The 19,784-nt window shown below is 41.0% G+C and overlaps 4 protein-coding genes and 1 long non-coding RNA gene across 7 annotated transcripts; 4 read left to right on the top strand and 1 right to left on the bottom strand.

The window, feature by feature from the left end:
• Window positions 1–4,927: 4,927 nt before the first annotated feature.
• On the top strand, window positions 4,928–10,404 carry LOC106397912 (serine carboxypeptidase-like 15). 3 transcript variants are annotated; one of them, XM_013838545.3, is made up of 7 exons: window positions 8,394–8,553; window positions 8,646–8,791; window positions 8,863–8,939; window positions 9,030–9,152; window positions 9,257–9,359; window positions 9,807–9,844; window positions 10,066–10,404. In XM_013838545.3, the coding sequence occupies exons 1-7, from the start codon at window positions 8,435–8,437 to the stop codon at window positions 10,132–10,134; spliced, it is 675 nt and encodes a 224-aa protein (XP_013693999.1). In that variant the 5' UTR covers window positions 8,394–8,434; the 3' UTR covers window positions 10,135–10,404. The 3 variants fall into 3 exon arrangements, 2 of the variants coding, with proteins under 2 accessions (XP_013693999.1, XP_013694000.1); XM_013838546.3 differs by lacking the exon at window positions 9,807–9,844; XR_007321408.1 differs by lacking the exons at window positions 9,807–9,844; window positions 10,066–10,404 and having other exon boundaries at window positions 4,928–8,791; window positions 9,030–9,279.
• LOC106397914 lies at window positions 8,325–10,749 on the bottom strand. Its single transcript, XR_007321409.1, has 2 exons — window positions 10,517–10,749; window positions 8,325–10,158 (listed from the first exon to the last, which is right to left on the bottom strand). It is a non-coding gene; the product is annotated as an uncharacterized LOC106397914 (long non-coding RNA).
• Window positions 10,750–11,381: 632 nt separating this feature from the next.
• On the top strand, window positions 11,382–13,970 carry LOC106400256 (ras-related protein RABA4d). Its single transcript, XM_013840631.3, has 2 exons — window positions 11,382–11,621; window positions 12,826–13,970. Exons 1-2 carry the CDS (start codon window positions 11,395–11,397, stop codon window positions 13,262–13,264), a joined length of 666 nt encoding a protein of 221 aa, XP_013696085.1. The 5' UTR covers window positions 11,382–11,394; the 3' UTR covers window positions 13,265–13,970.
• Window positions 13,971–14,090: 120 nt separating this feature from the next.
• Window positions 14,091–16,903, top strand: LOC106401694 (protein ABHD18). The gene is made up of 5 exons (XM_013842253.3): window positions 14,091–14,686; window positions 15,289–15,373; window positions 15,476–15,645; window positions 16,219–16,493; window positions 16,562–16,903. Exons 1-5 carry the CDS (start codon window positions 14,308–14,310, stop codon window positions 16,733–16,735), a joined length of 1,083 nt encoding a protein of 360 aa, XP_013697707.1. The 5' UTR covers window positions 14,091–14,307; the 3' UTR covers window positions 16,736–16,903.
• Window positions 16,904–17,048: 145 nt separating this feature from the next.
• LOC106401695 (protein EMSY-LIKE 1) lies at window positions 17,049–19,683 on the top strand. The gene is made up of 10 exons (XM_013842254.3): window positions 17,049–17,304; window positions 17,612–17,702; window positions 17,791–17,900; window positions 17,995–18,115; window positions 18,203–18,376; window positions 18,443–18,511; window positions 18,601–18,828; window positions 18,903–18,971; window positions 19,056–19,119; window positions 19,369–19,683. The coding sequence occupies exons 2-10, from the start codon at window positions 17,616–17,618 to the stop codon at window positions 19,413–19,415; spliced, it is 969 nt and encodes a 322-aa protein (XP_013697708.2). The 5' UTR covers window positions 17,049–17,304; window positions 17,612–17,615; the 3' UTR covers window positions 19,416–19,683.
• Window positions 19,684–19,784: the final 101 nt, after the last annotated feature.

Genomic DNA, 19,784 nt, shown 5'->3' with positions numbered 1-19,784 from the left:
AGCGCGACCAGAACTTTCGATCGAGCGACAGGCATGGACAGGCCCCTCGACGTAACAATGCCTCCTACGGGAAGAGTATTAACACGCATGACAGTCACAGGAGGAGGCATCATCCTTATGCTCACAACCGCCAGGCCCCTCGTGACTCTCGTGACTCTCGTGACTCTCGCGACTCTCGGGATTTCCGCGTCGCCCCATAACAAAGGAGCTCTAAACCACCAAGCTACCGACAATCCTACCGGCCATTACAGGTGCAGGACGCCCAGCTCCCACCACCACCCGCTCGTCAACCGAGGAGCAGACCATCCGATAGGTCCCCGGGAAGACCAGAAATTGCTAGAAAAGAAGCTAGCTCCACTAAGAAAACAACTGCTACTCCCTTAAGGAGACCTCCCTCACCTGAGCCCCCTCAAAATCTCCCAGCTGAAGTCTTGAATGAAGCCCGAGCTGAGCTTAGAGAAGTCATGACTCAGTACACCTCTTGCGCCGACCCTTCAGAGAGCGCAGCGCGCAAGGAACGCCTCCGTCAAGCGGAGCAGAATGGCCAACTGGAGGAGTCTGTGGCCTTAATGGCACGTGCCTCCCTAGCAAACCTCCCCAAACGGAACTTGGATGATACCCAACATGCCAGCCCAGAAAGGATTCATGCCCTGCTCCGATTGGGATCACCTAACTCTCCGAGAATCTCTCCGGAGCCGGACCTTCCAGATAGCCCACAAAGGACCCCAGCTCTCCTTCGCTTTGGGAAACATCTCTCTCCTTCCCGTGAGCAAGCGACCTCGAAACGTAAGCCAGGAAGACCCCCAGGAACAAAAAAGATCTCAAACAGCCCAAAAATAGTGGCTGGAACAGGCGCTCGGAAACGCAAAGTCCAACAAGCTAAACCCCCTAAATGTCGCCGCAAGATCCCAGCTCCAACTGAACAGCACGAGACAAGAGAAGGGCCCTCACGGACCAGAAGGGGGACTCCCCAAACATGCGACAGACAAAAGTCAGCCTCCTCCAACTCCGACAATCAGCCCCTACGGAACATGATTCCACAAGCGGCAAAGACAAAGAAGAAGGATTTTTGGAATCCGTCAACTCCCGTTCCTTAAAGATATTGAGCTGGAACTGCCAAGGTTTGGGGAATCCCTTGACAGTTCAGAGGATACGGGAGCTCAAAAAGAGCGTTGACCCGGATATTATTTTCCTCATGGAAACAAAAAACTCCAACAGCTTCGTCTTGGAGAAGTTTGAACATCTAGGCTACGAGTATCATGATCTAGTTCCCCCCACAGGCCACAGAGCCGGCGGACTCGCCCTCTTTTGGAAGCAAGAGATCAATTTAGAAGTTCTGGATGCCACTCCGAATCTATTTGACACCTATATTGTATATGAGGGCAAACCTTTCTTTGCTTCTTTTGTCTATGGAGATAATGATAAATTTAAAAAAAGGTTTCTCTGGAATCATTTGTTAAACCTCTCGGAAATCCGTGATTCAGCTTGGTTTATTACTGGAGACTGTAATGATCTTCTACATGAAAACGAGAAAAATGGAGGACCTCCAAGACCAGAAGGATCCTTCTCGGACATGAGATATTTCTTCGCAGAGGAAGATCTTTTTGATCTACCCTACTCAGGAGATTTCTTATCCTAGCGCGGCCAGAGAGGAGAGCACTTTGTCCGCTGTAGGCTAGACTGGGCAGCAGCAAACACTAGCTGTGTGGAAAACTTCTCGACAACACGAAGTATCTACCTCGCCTATGAAGGGTCTGACCACAAGCCACTCATCTCAGCTCTTGAACCGGGGAAAAAACACCGGCCAGGAATTTTCTGTTATGATCGTCGTCTTAAGGATAATGAGGAGGTTACTAAACTGATCCGTGAGGCTTGGACCAATGCTCCTAATCTGGTAGTCACAGACCGCATAAAACTCATTCGAGGAGTCATTTCGCGCTGGAACAAAGAACATCAATTGAATAGCCGCAGCCTTATTGAGCAAAAGCGTCGGGATCTAGAAGCTGCACAGTTCAGCTCTTTGAATGATACCCAACTTATCCATCAGATCACTGAGGACTTGAAGAAAGCTTATAAGGCAGAAGAGGCCTACTGGAGACAACGAAGCAGGCTCCTTTGGCTTCGCTTGGGGGACCGCAACTTCGGGTTTTTTCATGCTGTCACGAAAAATCGAAAGCGAATAAATGCCTTTACAGTTATCGAAGACTCGGATGGTAACTCTGTTTACCGAGAAGGAGAGATTGGCCAGGTCATTGTGAAATACTTTGGAACCCTCTTCACGTCCCTGACTAGGGAGAGATCCGAGATTGAAGCCATAGTCAACAAAGCTCTGTCCCCGGTGATCTCAGCGAATGAAAACGAGAAACTGATCCTGATACCATCTCCCACAGAGATACGAGATGCGGTCTTCTCACTCCATGCCGACAAAGCACCGGGCCCGGACGGTTTTTCAGCAGGATTTTTTCATACTCACTGGGAGACAATAGGCGCTGATATTGTGCGGGAAGTGCAAGAATTTTTTGAAACCAGCAAACTGCCACCATCCATCAATGAGACCTTTATCCGCCTCATCCCCAAGATTCAGAACCCAAAGACAGTGGCAGACTATAGGCCAATAGCACTATGTAATGTCTATTACAAGATCGTGTCCAAGATCCTCACCAAGCGTCTTCAACCGCTGCTCCCTAACATCATCTCTGAAAATCAATCGGCCTTCGTCCAAGGAAGAGCAATATCGGACAATGTCCTCATCACACACGAGGTCCTCTACTTCCTCCAGAACTCAAAGGCGGAGAAAATATGCTCCATGGCTGTCAAAACCGACATGAGCAAAGCCTACGATAGGCTCGAGTGGGAGTTCATTCGGCTAGTTCTCGAGAGACTGGGATTCCACTCTCGATGGATAGCATGGATTCTCGAATGTGTTTCCTCTGTCACATATGCCTTCCTCATTAACGGCTCGCCTAGAGGGAAGGTTAACCCGACGAGAGGTATCCGTCAAGGAGCCCTCTCTCACCCTACATCTTCATTCTATGCAGTGAAGTGCTTTCGAGTTTATGTAACAGAGCTCAAGAAACTGGTCTCTTGACCGGCATTCGCGTTGCAAGGGGTTCCCCCCAAGTAAACCACTTCCTTTTTGCAGACGACACTATGTTCTTCATTAGAGCAAATAAAAAGAGTGCCCTGGTGCTGAAGGAGACTCTCCAACAGTACGAACGAGCTTCGGGACAAACGATCAACGCCAACAAGTCATCTATTACCTTCTCCCGTAAAGCTCCACTCTCCCTCAAAACTGTGATCAAGGACTGCCTCCAAATTCCAAAAGAAGGGGGTATCGGCAAGTATCTAGGTCTACCCGAACATTTTGGCCGGAAAAAGAAAGACCTTTTTGTTTCAATTATTGACAGGATCAAGATCAAAGCCAGCAGTTGGTCCAATAAATTCCTCTCAACTGCGGGGAAAATGGTTATGCTCAAGGCGGTCCTCTCTAATATCCCCTCTTATGCTATGACATGTTTTAAACTCCCTCGATCCCTCTGCAAGCGGATACAATCAGCGGTCACCAGATTTTGGTGGGACGGCCGAAGTGGAAACCGGAAAATGGCTTGGGTCTCCTGGTCAAAAATGACAAGATCAAAACAGGATGGTGGCTTAGGCTTCCGAGATTTCGAGAGCTTCAATGATGCTTACCTCGCTAAGCTAAGTTGGCGCCTGCACCACAACCCCTCGGGACTCCTCAGCCGCATCCTCATCGGCAAATACTGCACTGATAGGCCTTTCCTTCAGGTAGAACACAAAGCTGCGGAATCACACGGCTGGCGGAGCATGCTGATAGGCCGGGACCTTATGATGAGTAACTCAGGCTGGGCTGTTGGAAGTGGAGAAAATATAAATATTTGGACTGACCCCTAGTTCAGTCACTCGACTCAAGCTCGCCCCATGGGCCCTGCCCCGGAGTACGCCTTAACCTGGACAGTCAAAGAGCTCATGCTACCGAACAGCACTGACTGGAACAGACCTTTAATTAGACAGGTGCTCCCGCATGAAGAAGAAAGAATTCTCTGCCTAAAACCGAGCCATACAGGCGCCCCCGACAAGCTCATCTGGCTGGGGAATATCTCTGTGGTGTATACGACGAAATCTGGTTATCACCAAGCTCTAGAACTCATTGCACCAGCACCACCTGCCCCCCACATCTGTAGACTGGAAGAAAAGCATCTGGAATCTCCATACATCTCCAAAACTCAAGCTCTTTCTCTGGAAAATTTTCCAAGGAGCTCTACCGGTGGGGGAATCCCTAGCAGCGAGACACATGGGACCTCCACAAAAATGTTCCCGATGCAACGCAGACGAATCTATCAACCACCTGTTCTTTCACTGCGATTTCGCACACAATGTTTGGAAGCTTGCCCCTTTCTCCAATTGTGTTGATTCAAGAGGTTTGCTAGATTTGTCTACAGTATGGACAGGACTTTGCAATCTAACCTGCCTTCCACCGACTGGAATCTCCCTCGGGCCCCTTGCACCTTGGATTTTATGGTCCCTCTGGCTGGCCCGGAATAACCGTACTTTCAACAACAGAGACAGCACCGCAGAGGAAGTGATCACCAAAGCTACAGCTGCAGCTTCAGAATGGCTCCAGGAACAAGTAAAGACCCCAACTCCAAAGACTAACCTCTCCGCCCAACCGTCTTTTGGTCCTCCAACCTCTGCCACTCTCCACACTGATGGCGCTTGGAGAGCAGATTTACACCTTGCAGGACTAGGTTGGACTCTGAAACAGGGACATCACTCTACCTCTCACATGGCTCATTGCTATTATGTGAGCTCGCCTCTAATGGAAGAGGGCCTTGCGGTTAGGGAAGCTTTAACATCTTGCATTGCTTTGGGTATACGAGCAGTCCAGTGCAAGTCAGACTCTCTCCATCTCATACGAGCGATCAACGAAGAGGGACCGATCTCAGAGATCTATGGAATCACTTCTGATATTTTAAATCTTGTGCTGGCTTTTGATTTTGTGTCCTTTGTTTGGACTAAGCGTGCCGACAACGCCCTCGCTGATGTTCTAGCAAAGTAGGCTCTGTTGAACGCATCTTTTGTAGCTCCTCATCTGAACCTTATAGCTTAAGTCTCTTAATGAAAGTTTGTGTTACAAAAAAAAAAGGTAGGATTTGAGTCAAAATAGATTGTTAAAACTAATGCATATTCAGATTTCATATCAAAATTTTAAAGATAGCAAAACTAGTATATAAGAATTTTAAGTCAACTCTTTTTTTTTTCAAAGAAATTAAAGTCTACTCATTTATTGTCAATTAGTTTTGTGTTGAAAGTTGATCTAATATTTAACATAATATCAACATTAATAACATAAAGAATATGAATTAATCTAGCTATCCATCAATTGTTTTTAAATTGGAAGTTTATAAGAGCATCTTTAACGCGGTTTGTTAGCATGGGTTTCTAGTGAATTTAGGATTAAAAAAAGGAAAATTAAGCATTAACTCTTCATATGTAGCTTAATTAGGAAGCACAAGAAACATATCCTCTGAGACACGTGTCTCCCTTTCAAACCTCTTTCTCTCTCCAAAGCAAGCCGATTCGTCTCTTTCCCTCTACCTAGACGACTCCGCAACTCTCTCTGTTGGACTTCCCTCTCTGATAATTTTGAACTCTGGAGTTGCAGTGAAATGGCGGTGATTATATCGACGAATTGCTTCGTGAACGCCTCGTTCTTCGATGAGAGGTGGAATTCTCACCGGAGACTGGTGTTTCCTCAAGCTTGGTTTAACGGCAGGCGACTCTATCCTCTGAAATCGAAGAAAAATGTAATCTTCTGTTTGAATTTGAACGCAAAGGAGGTTAGTGAATTCAAACCCAGTTTCGATCAGTACCTGCAAATCATGGAATCAGTTAAAACAGCTCAGAAGAAGAAGAAAGTCGACGGCTTGGTTATAGATAAAGGTGAGGATGATGGTGAAAATGGTGATAGAAGAGTAAAATTGGGAAGAGATGTTGAAGATGTGAAGACAAAAGATGAAGGTTTCAGGAGGAGGCAGGAGATGGTAAGCGGTGATGATGAGAGAGGTTTCAAGGGTGATGAAGAAAGTAGAATTCATAGAGATGTGAAGTGGAGTAAGAGTGGTGAATCTTCTTCAGTGACTGCCCCAGAAGATGAGAGCTTCAACAGAAGAAAGTACGTGAAGCAGGAGATTGTTAAGTATCAGTGTTCCCCTGATGCATCTAGAGGGACCGAGAGAGGTTTCAAAGCTGATGCTGTTGGAGAAAGGAGGTTTCAGAGAACAGCCAAAGATGTAAAATGGAGTAAGAGTGGTGGATCTTCCTCAGTGACTGTGCCAGAAGATGAGAGTTTCAAGAGAAGGTACGTGAAGCAGGAGTTGGTTACTTACCAGTGTTCCCTGATGCATCTAGAGGGTTTGAGAGAGGATCCAAAGCTGATGCTTTAGAAGATAGGCGGTCTGACATGGAAAGTCCTGCCTTTAGGTTTTCCGATGAGTCCAGTTGGAAGATGGAAATAATATAGAAAGCAGCTCGGATTTGGAATCAAGAATGTTGCCAGACACGTACACGTTCAACACAATGCTAGAAGCTTGCGCTGAACATAAAAAGTGGGATGATTTTGGCTATGCGTATAGGGAGATGTTGCATCACGGATACCATTTCAATGCCAAACGCCATCTCAAAATGGTACTTGAAGCTAGCAGAGCAGGGCATGAAGAAGTGATGGAAGCGACGTGGGAACATCTGAGACGGAGTAATAGGATTCCGCCTTCGCCTCTAATCAAAGAAAGATTCTGCAGGAAGTTGGAGACAGGGGATCATGTAACGGCCATATCATCTCTTGCTGTTCTTAATGGCAAGATAGAGGAGACTGAGCTACGGGCATGGTCCACAGACGCATGATAGTCTTTTACTATGTTTTAAGTTTAAGTTTAATAAGAATAATTAAAAAAATATATGTTTAATTAAAAAAAAAAAATTTAAGAAACCTTAATTAAGAGACTTGCATTGGACCACGAAAATTAACGAATCTCTTAATCCGGTCTCTTAATCCAGTTTTACAATTAAAAAGTATTAAATAAAAATTAAGAGACCCATTTAAGGTATTTGAGTTAATGGTGCTCTAAAGCTACAATAGCTTACACGATTTACTTTAGAATATCATTAAATCCATAAGACCAACAAAAAAAAGTCCACAGGACATGAAAAATGCAACATTTTTTGCAACACTAGTTTTTGATACTATTTTTTCATAAAATTTAAGATCTTTTTTTTTTTTTTGCCTTCGTCATACTCTTGACATCATTTCCGACTCCGGCGTAGAGACGTTAATATGGGCTTGAAGCCCGCGGGCCTAACGGACTTTAGTATAAACGGGCAGACCCGTGACCCATTTATTATAATATAAAAATAAACGGGTTTATACGGGTCTGTCCGTTTAGGCCCGTCTCGTTAACGGGTATACCCACTAAATAAACGGGTACCTGTTTAAGTCCGTTTACGAGGTTTTTAAAAAAAAAATTATATTTAAAGATTATTGTTTCAAAAAAATATTTTTTTTATAATTTTTGTTTTGAAACAAAATAGTTATATTATATATAGTTTGTGTTAGAAAAAAAACACAAACTATATTTTTTTTCTAGAAAAAAGTTTAGGTTATAATTGTGTTAAAAACCTACTAAAATTTGTTGATGTTTTTTATGATATTATGAACTGATTAATATTTAATAAAAGTAAAGTATTGTTTTTCAAATTTTGCTTTAATTGGAATTTCTATTTATTATAATTTTTAAAATCAAATAAAAACTATTAAAAATTATATAAAGATATGACAAAAGATTATTGACAAAAATAGAATTCACAAAAAAAAAAATTAAACGGACTAAACGGGTACTATCAATATAAATGGGCTTCACATTAAACGGGTTCATACGGATAACGGGTCTAAACGGACCTAAACGGGCAGGTCTAAACGGGCCGGATAGCCCATATTAACATCCCTACTCCGACTCATGGAGCCGCTGACACTTACTATAGGATCTAGGTTTGTGCACTGCATGCAAACAAATGGTAAAAAGGACGCATGTGCCACATGGCTGAATTGTTGTGAGTTTCTAATCACGGGAGGACGATGTATGTGTCATACCAAACCATTATAGTAACTTGTCATCATTCTCTGTTTTCACTTTTTTTGCCAGAGGAAGATTACTCCGCTTAACCTTTTTGTATTAACAAACCTTCTCATTTTTAATGATATTCACATACTTGCAAAAAAAACGATGTATGTGTCATTAACCAAGATAAAGTGCCATCCCAAATTCCTTTTTGTATTAACTCCAGCAGCATCTCATTTTATTTAAATCTATAAATGTTTTCGTCCTAAGTTCTAACGCAGAAAAAACAAAAAAAACAATTGATGGGGAACAAGTTGTTGCTGCTGCCTCTTCTTCCTCTTGTGCATGCTTATTCAGGAGAATCTACAGTCAGATATCTTCCAGGTTACCAAGGCCCTCTTCCTTTCGAGCTTGAAACCGGGTTCTGTCCCTCTTCACCAACTCATCTCCCATACATGTCTTTTAAATAATGAATCTGTGTTGTGATTTTCTTTTAAGTTAAGTATCATTCAGGTACATTGGTGTTGGTGAGGCAGAGGAAAGCCAGTTTTTCTACTACTTCATCAAATCTGAGAGAACCCCAGCAGAAGACCCTCTTCTTATCTGGTTAACCGGAGGACCTGGCTGCTCTTCTATCTCTGCCTTTCTTCTTGAGAATGGTAATTATCTAAAATTATTCTCTCCGTAGAAATCGTTTGATGGCTTGGTTTTCAATTTGAGAAACATGCAGGACCTCTGGCTTTCAATACTGAGTCTGACAGTGGAAACATCCCATCATTGGTCTCTACTACATATTCATGGTCTAAGGTTAACACAAAGTATATACTCATATAACACAGAACACTCTTTGGTCATCTTCAGAGTTTTTAGATGATCTGCTTATTTTTTTTTGTTCAGGTGGCTAATATAATCTATTTGGATCAGCCTGTTGGCACTGGCTTCTCTTACTCAAGAAACCCACTTGCTAATATACCAAGTGACACAAGATCAGCTAAGCTGGTCCCTGAGTTTGTTCATAAAGTAAAGGAAGAAAAAAACTCAAACTGTTTCAAGTGTTTTTTTAATGTCTTTGTGCATAGACCTTTTTGTGGTTTTGTTATTGTTGTTGGCTGATTCTTGTGCAGTGGCTAGCCAAGCATCCTGAGTATTTCTACAATCCTTTCTATGTCACCGGAAATTCTTATGCCGGTAAAGTGGTTCCGGCTATTGTTCAAGAAATCTCAATTGGTAAATTTTTTTATTATCATTTCAACTTAGCCTTTTCTTAAACTCTCATATCAAGCTAGGCATTATCCATCTGCTTTAGATATTATAGCTCATTATATGCAGGCCTGTCTCACCCTGTTCAAATCTTCATTTTATACGAACGATTAAAACAAAAAAAAATCTTAAACTTCTATAAAATACTCTAAATTTTAATTTAAAAATTGCAATTTTTTTTGGACCCTGTGCAAATGCAGCCTGATTATATGGTATTCAATATGTTTTAGTGATCATTTTTTGATTGGTTTGCTTGCCTTACTATTCGAAATGTACACTGATCATAATTGTCATAGTTTAGGACGTTAGATACTCATAGTTAAGTATATGATCATGTAATCACCTTTGCTAATACTCTTTCACTGAAAGTTCTTCAAATGTATCATTCTTCAATATATTTCACTTTTATCTCAGGAAATGGTTTATGCTGTAAACCTCAAATAAATCTTCAGGTACGTCTTAGGTCTTAATGTTACAGACTCAACAAAGCATTAACTCAGACACGATACAAACTAATGGCAATCACTTCACCGCAACTCAAACTAATGGCAATCACTTCACTGCAACTAACACAAACCATAACACTAAATTCCATTTAATTCCAAACCTAATCGATACCTACATTCTCTTAAAAGAAAAGTATACTAACCTCTTCCCAAATGAAATGAAACAGGGATGCTTTGATGATGGTGAATCCGTTTCTGACAGAGAGTGGGTTCCCTGGCTCCAGCCCACAACTTGATGACTTATTGATTCCACTAATTACCTGAAGAAAACAAGCAAGGAAAATGACGTTTGATTCCACTAATTACCTTGCATCCTACAAATTTGATCAATCAGAACCGATCCACCACGAAAGTAAAAAAAATAAAAATGGAATTAAAGAACTGAGTTGTTGTTACAGAAGAATGTGTGGAAAACTCCGTTTATAACCCCATTACCAAAAGACACATTGCAACATTAAAAATGTGATCACAAGTATAATTCTATCTATATGATTTGATTAACTCAATCTCACCATACAAAGAGGTCTAAAAAAATCAAATCTGAGACAAATCATATACATATAAAGTCCTCGTCAGAGAAGAAGACGAGGAAGCCAAAGATGAAAAAAAAGACCGAACCTTTGAGTGATTCCTACCAATGCTAAGATCCAGAGCTAAGTCGAGCTCTGCTACTCTCACTGACTTGTTGGGAGAATAAGAATCCTCCGGCGATAGAGTGGCGGCCGCGGCGGCGTTGTCGCCTCCTTCTTCAGCTGGTGGTTATACTCCGATCATCACATTCACAGACCCACTCGACGAATAAACATCTCGGAAACCACTCGTCGTTTCCAAAATCAATCAACAGAGAATGGAGGAGGAAGAAGCCGACTGATTTCGTGAGGCCAAGGAGAGAGAAACATTAAGGGGTGGGCGAATAGGAGACTGCCATCTTAGGGTTCCTTAGGGCGTCAGCAACAGTGAACCAACCTGTGCACAAATTATTAGAAATAGTAATTAGAATTTTTTTATTGTTATTTATTTTTTTTTAAGCTTTTAACCGTTTTTTAAATAAAAGATATAAGAGTCGACTCTTAGATGTAAAACAAAAAAACAAAAAAATATCAAAGCACGAGTAAGAACCCAAAATTAAGAATCCCCGTTGATCATGCTAGCAACGCCTACTACCAAGCAATTGAGATCCACGTGCCGTAAAAAGGAAGTAAGATATAGTGATAGACCGGCCAAGATGAATTTGGGCTTAGGGTGAAACTTTCTCTTGTCTACGTATCAAATGCCTAACCACCGTTCGTAATCGTTGTCCTCCTCCTCCTCCTACTCCTCCTCCTACGTGCATCTTGATCTAAGTTTCTTGTTTTGCTCATGGTAGATTATGTGCGCAACACGAATCCAAGACTCTTCACGTCGTGATCTACAATTATCTGACGTGATCTACAATTATCTGCGTGTTTATTATAACCGTTTTTGTTTGTGAATAAGAAGGTGACCGAACGATCGATATGTCTAATTTGTATGGAGATTACAACCAAAAGATCGATTATGTTTTCAAAGTCGTGTTGATCGGTGATTCCGCCGTTGGAAAAACTCAGCTGCTTGCTCGGTTCGCTAGGAACGAATTTAGTGTTGATTCTAAAGCAACCATCGGTGTTGAGTTCCAAACTAAAACGCTTGTTATCGATAACAAAACGGTCAAAGCTCAGATTTGGGATACGGCTGGTCAAGAAAGGTTTGCTACCTTCCATTTCCTTTTGCTTTATGATCTCAAATCATTCATTGAGAGAGTGACACTGCCATGCATGAATAATATTATAATATGTGGTAGTGACATTTATCTTTTATCTGTAAATACACAAATAGTTTGTGTTTCTTGTCGGAAACTATGTCTTAAACAATCAGGCAACAGGTATAAGATTCAGTATTAGTAGATATATGGAAAATTAGGTTAGAATCTTCTGGATTATTTGTAAGATATCATCGAATGGGATTATTCATACGAACTTTACTTAACCATATAACTCCACCTACGTACCACATCGTTTTTGTTTTGGAATGACTTGGGGTTTTTTTGGCCCGAAGGCTCGAGGTCTAAACCATGTTGAATTAACTCTCTTTAGAAGATCAGACTATTCCCAACGAAAATCGAACATATGACCTTTTAGACCCAACCAGGTGATCTAAAAGTTTTAACCAATAGATCAACTCCTCGTTGACTGCTTTTCTTACTTTATGCACATGAGTATGCTCATTGATTTTAGGCTTCTTAGGAGCATGATTATTGGAGGGTTCTTATGGTGGGGTTCTTAGCGGAATATAAGAACCCGTTATTTAAGAGCCGGTTCTTAGTTTTTTTTAGTTAAAAGGTAAGAGACGGATTCTTATATTCCGCTAAGAACCTCACCCTAAGAGCATGATTAACCCGGAGTTCTTAGAGTGGGGTTCTTAGCAGAAGTTAAGAAACAACTTCTGCTAAGAATCTCACTCTAAGAACCCCGGGTTAATCATGGTCTAAGAACCTCCCAATAATCAGGGTGGAGTTATTAGCGGAATATAAAAACCTGTCTCTTACCTTTTAACTAAAAAAACTAAGAACCGGCTCTTAAGTATCTTATTTAAGAACCGGTTTTTAGCTTTTTTAGTTAAAAGTTAAGAGACGGGTTCTTATATTCCGCTAAGAACCCCACCCTAAGAACCTCCCAATAATCATGCTAGTCATTACTATAATACTATTCACGAGAAAGAAAATAAGTTTCCCACTTACTTTTTAAGTCTGAACTTTTATGGACAATCATGAGCTAGTTTGATGATTCTACTCTTATATGTCATGTCCAATGCAACATGGCTATGTGAGGTTTCGCAGATATCTCGTGTGCTATATATATAGATTGACCATAACTTTGTTTATGAAACTGGTACCGTTCCTCTTATTTCAGATACCGGGCGGTGACAAGCGCATACTACCGTGGAGCTGTTGGGGCAATGCTGGTCTACGACATGACCAAACGTCAATCATTTGATCACATGGCTAAATGGCTTGAAGAATTAAGAGGACATGCGGACAAAAACATAGTGATCATGCTAATAGGAAATAAATGTGACCTCGGAAGCCTAAGAGCGGTCCCAACAGAAGACGCACAAGAGTTTGCAGAAAGAGAAAACTTGTTCTTCATGGAAACATCTGCTCTCGAAGCTACCAATGTTGAAACTGCGTTTTTGACTATCTTAACAGAGATTTATCGTATAATCAGCAAGAAATCATTAACGGCTGATGATGATGCTGATGGGAATTCAAACTTGTTAAAAGGGACTAGGATTATTATTCCGAGTGAGCAGGAGAGTGGCAAAAGAGGTGGATGTTGCGGCAAAACGTAACTCTACTAGCGATTTTTTTCTTTGTTTTTTTGTTCCTCCGTATAAATTTTATTAGGACATTCGTTATTTAAACGAAACAATAAGCCAATGTTTAGTAGAGAAAGAAGAGTATGAGTGTGAAACAAGAGCCTTCACTTTTTGCATATACCACTATTATCTAGAAACCCATCATTTTGAGTTTGTGATTGTGTTTAATTTATAGAGAAGTTGAAAGTAGGTGAATAATTCTCGTTTGACGCTTCCAAAATGTTTTAAGTGGACCAAAGTACACTTTCGTGTGTAATTTTATGTTTGTTTGTGCAAGTGCAACCATACTTCCTTCTTGTGTCCAAGGCATCAGTAAATATAAACTCTCCTTTGTAGTGTTGCACATGTATTTTATTTTTGTGGTTATTCACAAGGAAAATCAAAAACTTGAAGTAATAATAATGGTGCGAAGGTTCTTCAACAAATAAAAGGAAAAAAAAAAACTATTGTGAAAAAGTTATAGATAGTCAACTTAAGATTACTTTAAAATATTATTGCATCTCCTAAATATTCAACAACTTTTACTAGGTGCATTTTTTCTGAACAATTTTTAGCTGCATTGCATTTAAAAAAAAGAAGAAGAACACAAGACAGCCAATAAACAGAGGTCCCAAACAGATTCCAACTAGTTTCATATAATTTGGGCTTTCAATTATTATTATTATTATTATTTTTCAAATTATGCTAACCTTTTTGGATGGATAAAAGATTCTCTCAAAAGAAAGACAGAACCCACACAACGGGGCCCATATAATGACAGCGTGGCACACACAAGCCCACCAACCAAACTCTCTCGCTCCCTTGTCCGGTCTTTCTATTTTCACCGCCTCTCTCTCTCTCTCCGGTTTGTCCTCTCTACACGCTTCTCTTACCTAATCTTCTTCTTCTCCGTCAATCTCCGAACATTAACGCTTTCATCCAATTCCGTAATCTTGACTCCCAAGTCAACTCTCCGATGATTCCTCTCTAAAGCATCAAAATCCAAATTCACATTCGAAAAAGATCAATCACCAACAATGGCAACCAGATTGGGCACGCTCCATTACGTAATCGACCACATATACGGAGCCTTAATGCACCGGACGAGGATATCGCCACCCTTCTTCTCGCGAGGATGGGGTGGTCCCAAGCTAGAGCTCCTCGAGCGGATGGCTAAACAGCTCTTCCCCATGTATCTCGAAGGCCATAACTGTCCGCCACCACCGTTGGTCCGTCCTGTGTGGAGAACCGTCTGGGAGACGAAGACCGCTCGTCTCAGAGAAGGCGTTTTCCAGACTCCCTGCGACGACGAGCTTACCGCTGCTCTGCCTCCCGAGTCTCGTACCGCGAGAGTCGCTTGGCTTGTACCTAAAGACGTTCCTCCCCAGAAGATGTCATGTGTTGTTCATCTCGCAGGTAGGTCCTTTAACAGATTCTCGTGTTAAAGTCGGATCCTTTATGCACATGGAAACAGAGACCATGGTTATAGAACTAGTTGCTGTGTTCTATGTTGTAATGGAATGTTTAGCTGTTTATGTGATCTTGATTGTAGAACGTAGATGATTCAAATTGTTCGAGTATGATTCTTTATTCACATGGAAACAGATTCCATAGTCAACTAGTTATTGTGCTCTAATAGCTTTTCTGGTTGTTTATGTAATCTTGATTTGTGCACACCAGTTGTGGTTTTTTACTTGCTTGCAGAAGATTGTTAAAACCATTCAAGTATGATTCTTTGTTCACGTAGAAACAGAGTCCATAGCCATATAACTAGTTGATGTGCTCTATGGTGTAATGGCTTGTTTTATGTCTTGATTTATGCATAGCAGTTGTGTGGCTTTTTTTTACTTGCTTCTTGTAGATAATTCAAACCTTTCAAGTATGATTGTTTATTCACATGGGAACATGTTCCATAGTGTTAAAACTAGTTATATGATCTTAATCTTGATTTGTGCACACCAGTTTTTAATGCTTGAGATTACTAGAGCTTGGTGATAATGCTTTGGCATTGTTTTTAGGCACAGGTGATCATACATATGACAGGAGATTGCGTCTGGGTGGACCTTTGGTGAAGCAAAACATTGCGACAATGGTGCTGGAAAGGTAAATTAGAGAGAGCGAGAGACTTTTTTCAGCTTTTCGTTATGACCGCCTTTGAAGCTTTTGCCATTTCTTTTGATCAAACATTAGATAATGCCACTGCAGCCCTTTCTATGGACGAAGGCGTCCTTTTCTACAACGTGGAGCGAGGCTCCTCTGTGTTAGTGATCTGCTTTTACTAGGGAGGGCAACGATTGAAGAGTCTCGCAGTCTTATTCACTGGCTAGATGTGGAGGAAGGCTTTGGAAAGATGGGTGTTTGTGGGCTTAGTATGGGTAAGTTATTAACTAACTTGTGAGCTATTGCATTGGGTTAAGTTGGATGAACTATTTATAGGCACCTGCACCCTCAGAGCCATGTCTACAAACTGCACCCATGAGGGACCTAGGTGATTGCATCCAATGTTCATGAAATTGCTAAATGGTAACTAGAAGTTTTATAGAGGATTAAGTAACCACTCACTAGGCGGATTATTCGGCGCCTAGGCTTTAAGCCTTTAAGTAATATTGATATATTTTACATTTATATTAGATATTTTAGTTTTTGTGTCTAATTATAAAATTGTTTTTATGATTATAAAAATTAGATACACAAAACAGTGAAATTAGACAAAACTATGGATTTGCATGAACATTACTGTTTGGTTAAACAAATTTACAACAATTTGACTGATAGAATGGTTTAATTTTTAAACTAATCGGATATTAAGAAACTCATTTTGATTATAACCGATGACGCTTAGGCGCAGCAGCCTAAACTAATTTTTAATTGCATCTTTATGCATTTACTGACCTTTTTTTTTTTTGCTTAGCTTAACTGAAATCTGAAGTGTTGTGTACATGTTAAAGGAGGAGTACATGCATCGATGGTGGGATCACTTCATCCAACACCAGTTGCAACACTTCCCTTCCTATCTCCGCACTCTGCAGTCGTTGCCTTCTGCGAAGGAATACTAAAGTATGGAACCGCTTGGGAGGCACTAAGGGAAGAACTCGCAGCACAGAAGATCACAATGACACTTGATGAAGTGAGAGAGAGGATGAGAACTGTTCTCTCCCTCACAGATGTCACTCGCTTCCCTGTCCCCAAAAACCCCGAAGCTGTCATCTTTGTTGCTGCAACTGTAAGTAGACAAATCAACCCATAACTCACGACACATTTCTGATGATGATTTTGTGTGATTGTGTATAGGACGATGGATACATACCGAAGCACTCTGTGTTGGCGCTTCAGAAGGCGTGGCCTGGTTCAGAAGTGAGATGGGTTAGAGGTGGACACGTGTCCTCTTTTATACTGCACAATGATGAGTTTCGCAAGGCGATAGTGGACGGTCTCGATAGAGTAGACTGGAAGGAGTCATGGTGACTCAACATTACAGAACACAAACTCCATCTGCGTCTCACAACTTATGTCTTTTTATGGGACCCCCCGCTGTTATAATTTGGTTTAGTGGTGTGAATAATTAAGCATTTATCTGTATGATAATGTGTTAATTATCAAGTGAATATTAAGAAAGTTGAGATGTTTTCAAAATCAGGTAATGGTGGGACTTCATAGTGAATGTCATATTGGGCTACATGGGCCGGAGTTGCTTTTCTTAATGGGCCTTATAACTTCTTATTTCCAAAACGCGTCGTTTCGCCTTTAAAACGACTGTTCGGCGAAGGAGACACAATCCCATCCGAGCCCCGGCGAAATCGATCGTAGCTCTGTGCCCCCTTCCTTCGCTTTCAAAAAATCGCATTTCTCGAGAGGGAAAGCAAAGATCGTTTCCTTTTTCTCGTTCCAATTCCGTTATTTCATCGAACCTAACCCCCACCAATTGCTTTTTGCGGGTCAAGTTTCGATTCGAGTTTTCTAGGGTTTCGTATCTGAATCTGTGAAGAACAAAAGCCCTCTTTGTGGGTTTTCCCTTCAAGCTTCTGAAAACAGAGGTATGTATAACGTTTTCGCCCCGCATTTGAACCTCTTCGAGCAATTAGAGCCTTAGGCGTTCGACGATGAACCCTCCTCTTAGGCGTTGCAGCTAACCTACTGTTGCAGCTAGTTTTAGGCGCGGAATGTTAAGATTAGGGTTTAGGGAATGGTTAGCCGAGGATAGGGTTTTAGGGTTTTGAGAAAAGTGTCTAGCTTTATTGAATTAGGTGAACTTGCGGTATGCTCTTTACATTGTTGCAGCCTTTTTGTTCTTGTGAAATTATCTTTTGGGTGGCCTCAAAGTTGTTTTACTAAACTACATAGTGGTATGGAGGCACAAATTCATCAACTTGAGCAGGAAGCTTATACCGCTGTTTTAAGGGCCTTTAAAGCGCAGTCTGATGCTATTTCTTGGGTACTGTCTCTATCACCTTTTGGGTTGACTAGGTTACTTTATGTTCTGTCAGTCTTATTATGGATTCTGTTCCATTTACGCATTTTAGGATAAAGAAAGCTTGATAACAGAGTTGCGCAAAGAATTGAGAGTATCTGATGACGAGCATCGAGAGCTTCTGAGCAGAGTTAATAAGGACGATACTATCCAACGGATAAGGTCAGATTGTTTATCTGCAGACACCAAATACAAATTAGTAAATTTATCATGGTTTCCGTTTGTTTTAATATGTTGTACATTGGAACTGTACCAGAGATTGGAGACAGGGAGGCGGAAGCCAAGTTGCTTCTAGACATGCAGCTAGTCAGGGTTTTGATGTTGTCCCTAGTCCAACTTTCTCAGCTTCCCGGAAGAAGCAGAAGACATTCCCATCTGTAAGCAGTCTCTTTTAGTCGTAAGTGTGATTTCTTCTGTTTTTCTCTATGTTCTTGATCAATTAACCGGTGGTGATATGCATGCAGTATCATCCATCAATTGGTCCAGCTGGAAATAGGTCATTCAATAGCCGTGTTGTATCCGGTGGCATAGCAGGAGATGGATCTGCCGAAGCTCTTATCGGAAGAAAAGTGTGGACAAAGTGGCCTGAAGACAACCACTTTTATGAAGCAATTATAACCCAGTACAACGCAGTTGAGGTATTAACATTTGAACATTTGGTTCAAGTGTCTTTGCAGTTTATTGACTTGTTTTATTTCTCACAGGGTCGGCATGCGTTGGTGTATGATATAAACGCAATAAATGAAACGTGGGAATGGGTTGATCTCAAGGAGGTAAGCTTGACATGTTTATGGTTACCATCCATTTCTGTCTAACATGATGAGGATCTTTGATAGGAGCTGCCATTATTTTTTTTTTGTAGATACCACCGGAAGATATAAGGTGGGAGGGAGAGGAGAGTGGGGTAACTTTAAATGCTGGACTTGGAAGTGGATCAATCCGTGGGAACCGAATAAACCAAAGCCATTTTGGTAGAGGGAGAGGACCAAGAATTCATCAACCGAGAAGAGAATTTTTACCACCACCAACACATCAGAATGGTGGTGGTGATGATATTGAACTATTCAACACAGACTTGCTTGTGAAGGAGGTTAGTTTTTTTTTTTTTTATCTGTTGTGTCCATTAACATCAACTGCTGATCCAAAGTCGAGGCGTTTTTCTAGGTGGAGAGAGTTTTCGATGCTACTCATCCTGATCCTTTTGAGCTTGGCAAGGCAAAGAAAATGCTCAAGGTCTGAGACTAATGGCTATTGGCTATTGTGAGTGGTTTGATGTTGTGATTCTGAGGCAAATAACACAAAGTTGTGTGATGGCAGGAACATGAACAGGCGCTTATGGCTGCCATTGCAAGGCTTGCTGATACTTCTGATGGTGAAATTGGTAATAATAGCAAAAGCAGTGTTTCGTTTTATTTGCAATCTCAGAATAGTCTTGTATTAAGGTTAATTACAAACGTAATCCCCCAAATTAAAATGTTATCACATACTTTGCTCAGCGTGTAACTACACTTACAATAGTCTCTAACCTGAAAATACATGAATAGCTTAAATAAGAGACTTGTTCTGGAACTTTTGACTATGCTTATCTATTGCAAAACATGATTTGACTAATATGGTTTACTACCACCAGATGGAGATCCACCATATACGCATGACCATGCAATGCAACAGGGGTGATGGAAAAGCTGTATGTAAACTTATGATGTTTGGTCGCCAAGGACTCTGGATTCATAAAAAGAAACATTGCGCTCATCTGAAAAAAGAAATGGCATGAGAGGTCAGGTCAGCATCTCAGAAGATGGAAACGAGTTAGTCTTTCTTCGTTTTAAGTTATGGTTTACCAAAAAAATGTATGAAAAAAAAATTGTTAGGGTTGAGAAGTAGTAGGATTCTGTTTGTAAGCACACAAGATATTTTGGTTTTAGAGAAGTTTAACCTGTGACTATGTTAGTCCACCTCCAAAGGGGTAATCAGACGTGCCATCAAAATGCATACAGTTTATGTAATCTTGTTATTGTTTTGTTTTTTTTGTGTGTGTGCAAATAG

The sequence above is a fragment of the Brassica napus genome, chromosome C3 (assembly GCF_020379485.1).
Source record: "Brassica napus cultivar Da-Ae chromosome C3, Da-Ae, whole genome shotgun sequence".
Taxonomy (NCBI): Eukaryota; Viridiplantae; Streptophyta; class Magnoliopsida; order Brassicales; family Brassicaceae; genus Brassica; species Brassica napus.
Note: the sequence above shows the minus strand (reverse complement) of the source record. Positions and strands in the feature narration are given on the sequence as shown.

Excerpts from the sequence above, each read along its gene's own strand:
- LOC106401695 (XM_013842254.3), top strand. The coding sequence starts at position 17,616 with ATGGAGGCACAAATTCATCAACTTGAGCAGGAAGCTTATACCGCTGTT. Across the intron at positions 18,116-18,202 it reads AGCAGAAGACATTCCCATCT|TATCATCCATCAATTGGTCC; the intron begins GTAAGCAGTCTC and ends ATATGCATGCAG. Across the intron at positions 18,512-18,600 it reads AATGGGTTGATCTCAAGGAG|ATACCACCGGAAGATATAAG; the intron begins GTAAGCTTGACA and ends TTTTTTTTGTAG.
- LOC106397912 (XM_013838545.3), top strand. The coding sequence starts at position 8,435 with ATGGGGAACAAGTTGTTGCTGCTGCCTCTTCTTCCTCTTGTGCATGCT. Across the intron at positions 8,792-8,862 it reads TGCCTTTCTTCTTGAGAATG|GACCTCTGGCTTTCAATACT; the intron begins GTAATTATCTAA and ends AGAAACATGCAG. Across the intron at positions 9,360-9,806 it reads TGTTCAAGAAATCTCAATTG|GAAATGGTTTATGCTGTAAA; the intron begins GTAAATTTTTTT and ends CTTTTATCTCAG.
- LOC106401694 (XM_013842253.3), top strand. The coding sequence starts at position 14,308 with ATGGCAACCAGATTGGGCACGCTCCATTACGTAATCGACCACATATAC. Across the intron at positions 15,646-16,218 it reads TGTTTGTGGGCTTAGTATGG|GAGGAGTACATGCATCGATG; the intron begins GTAAGTTATTAA and ends TACATGTTAAAG. Across the intron at positions 16,494-16,561 it reads TCATCTTTGTTGCTGCAACT|GACGATGGATACATACCGAA; the intron begins GTAAGTAGACAA and ends GATTGTGTATAG.
- LOC106400256 (XM_013840631.3), top strand. The coding sequence starts at position 11,395 with ATGTCTAATTTGTATGGAGATTACAACCAAAAGATCGATTATGTTTTC. Across the intron at positions 11,622-12,825 it reads GATACGGCTGGTCAAGAAAG|ATACCGGGCGGTGACAAGCG; the intron begins GTTTGCTACCTT and ends CTCTTATTTCAG.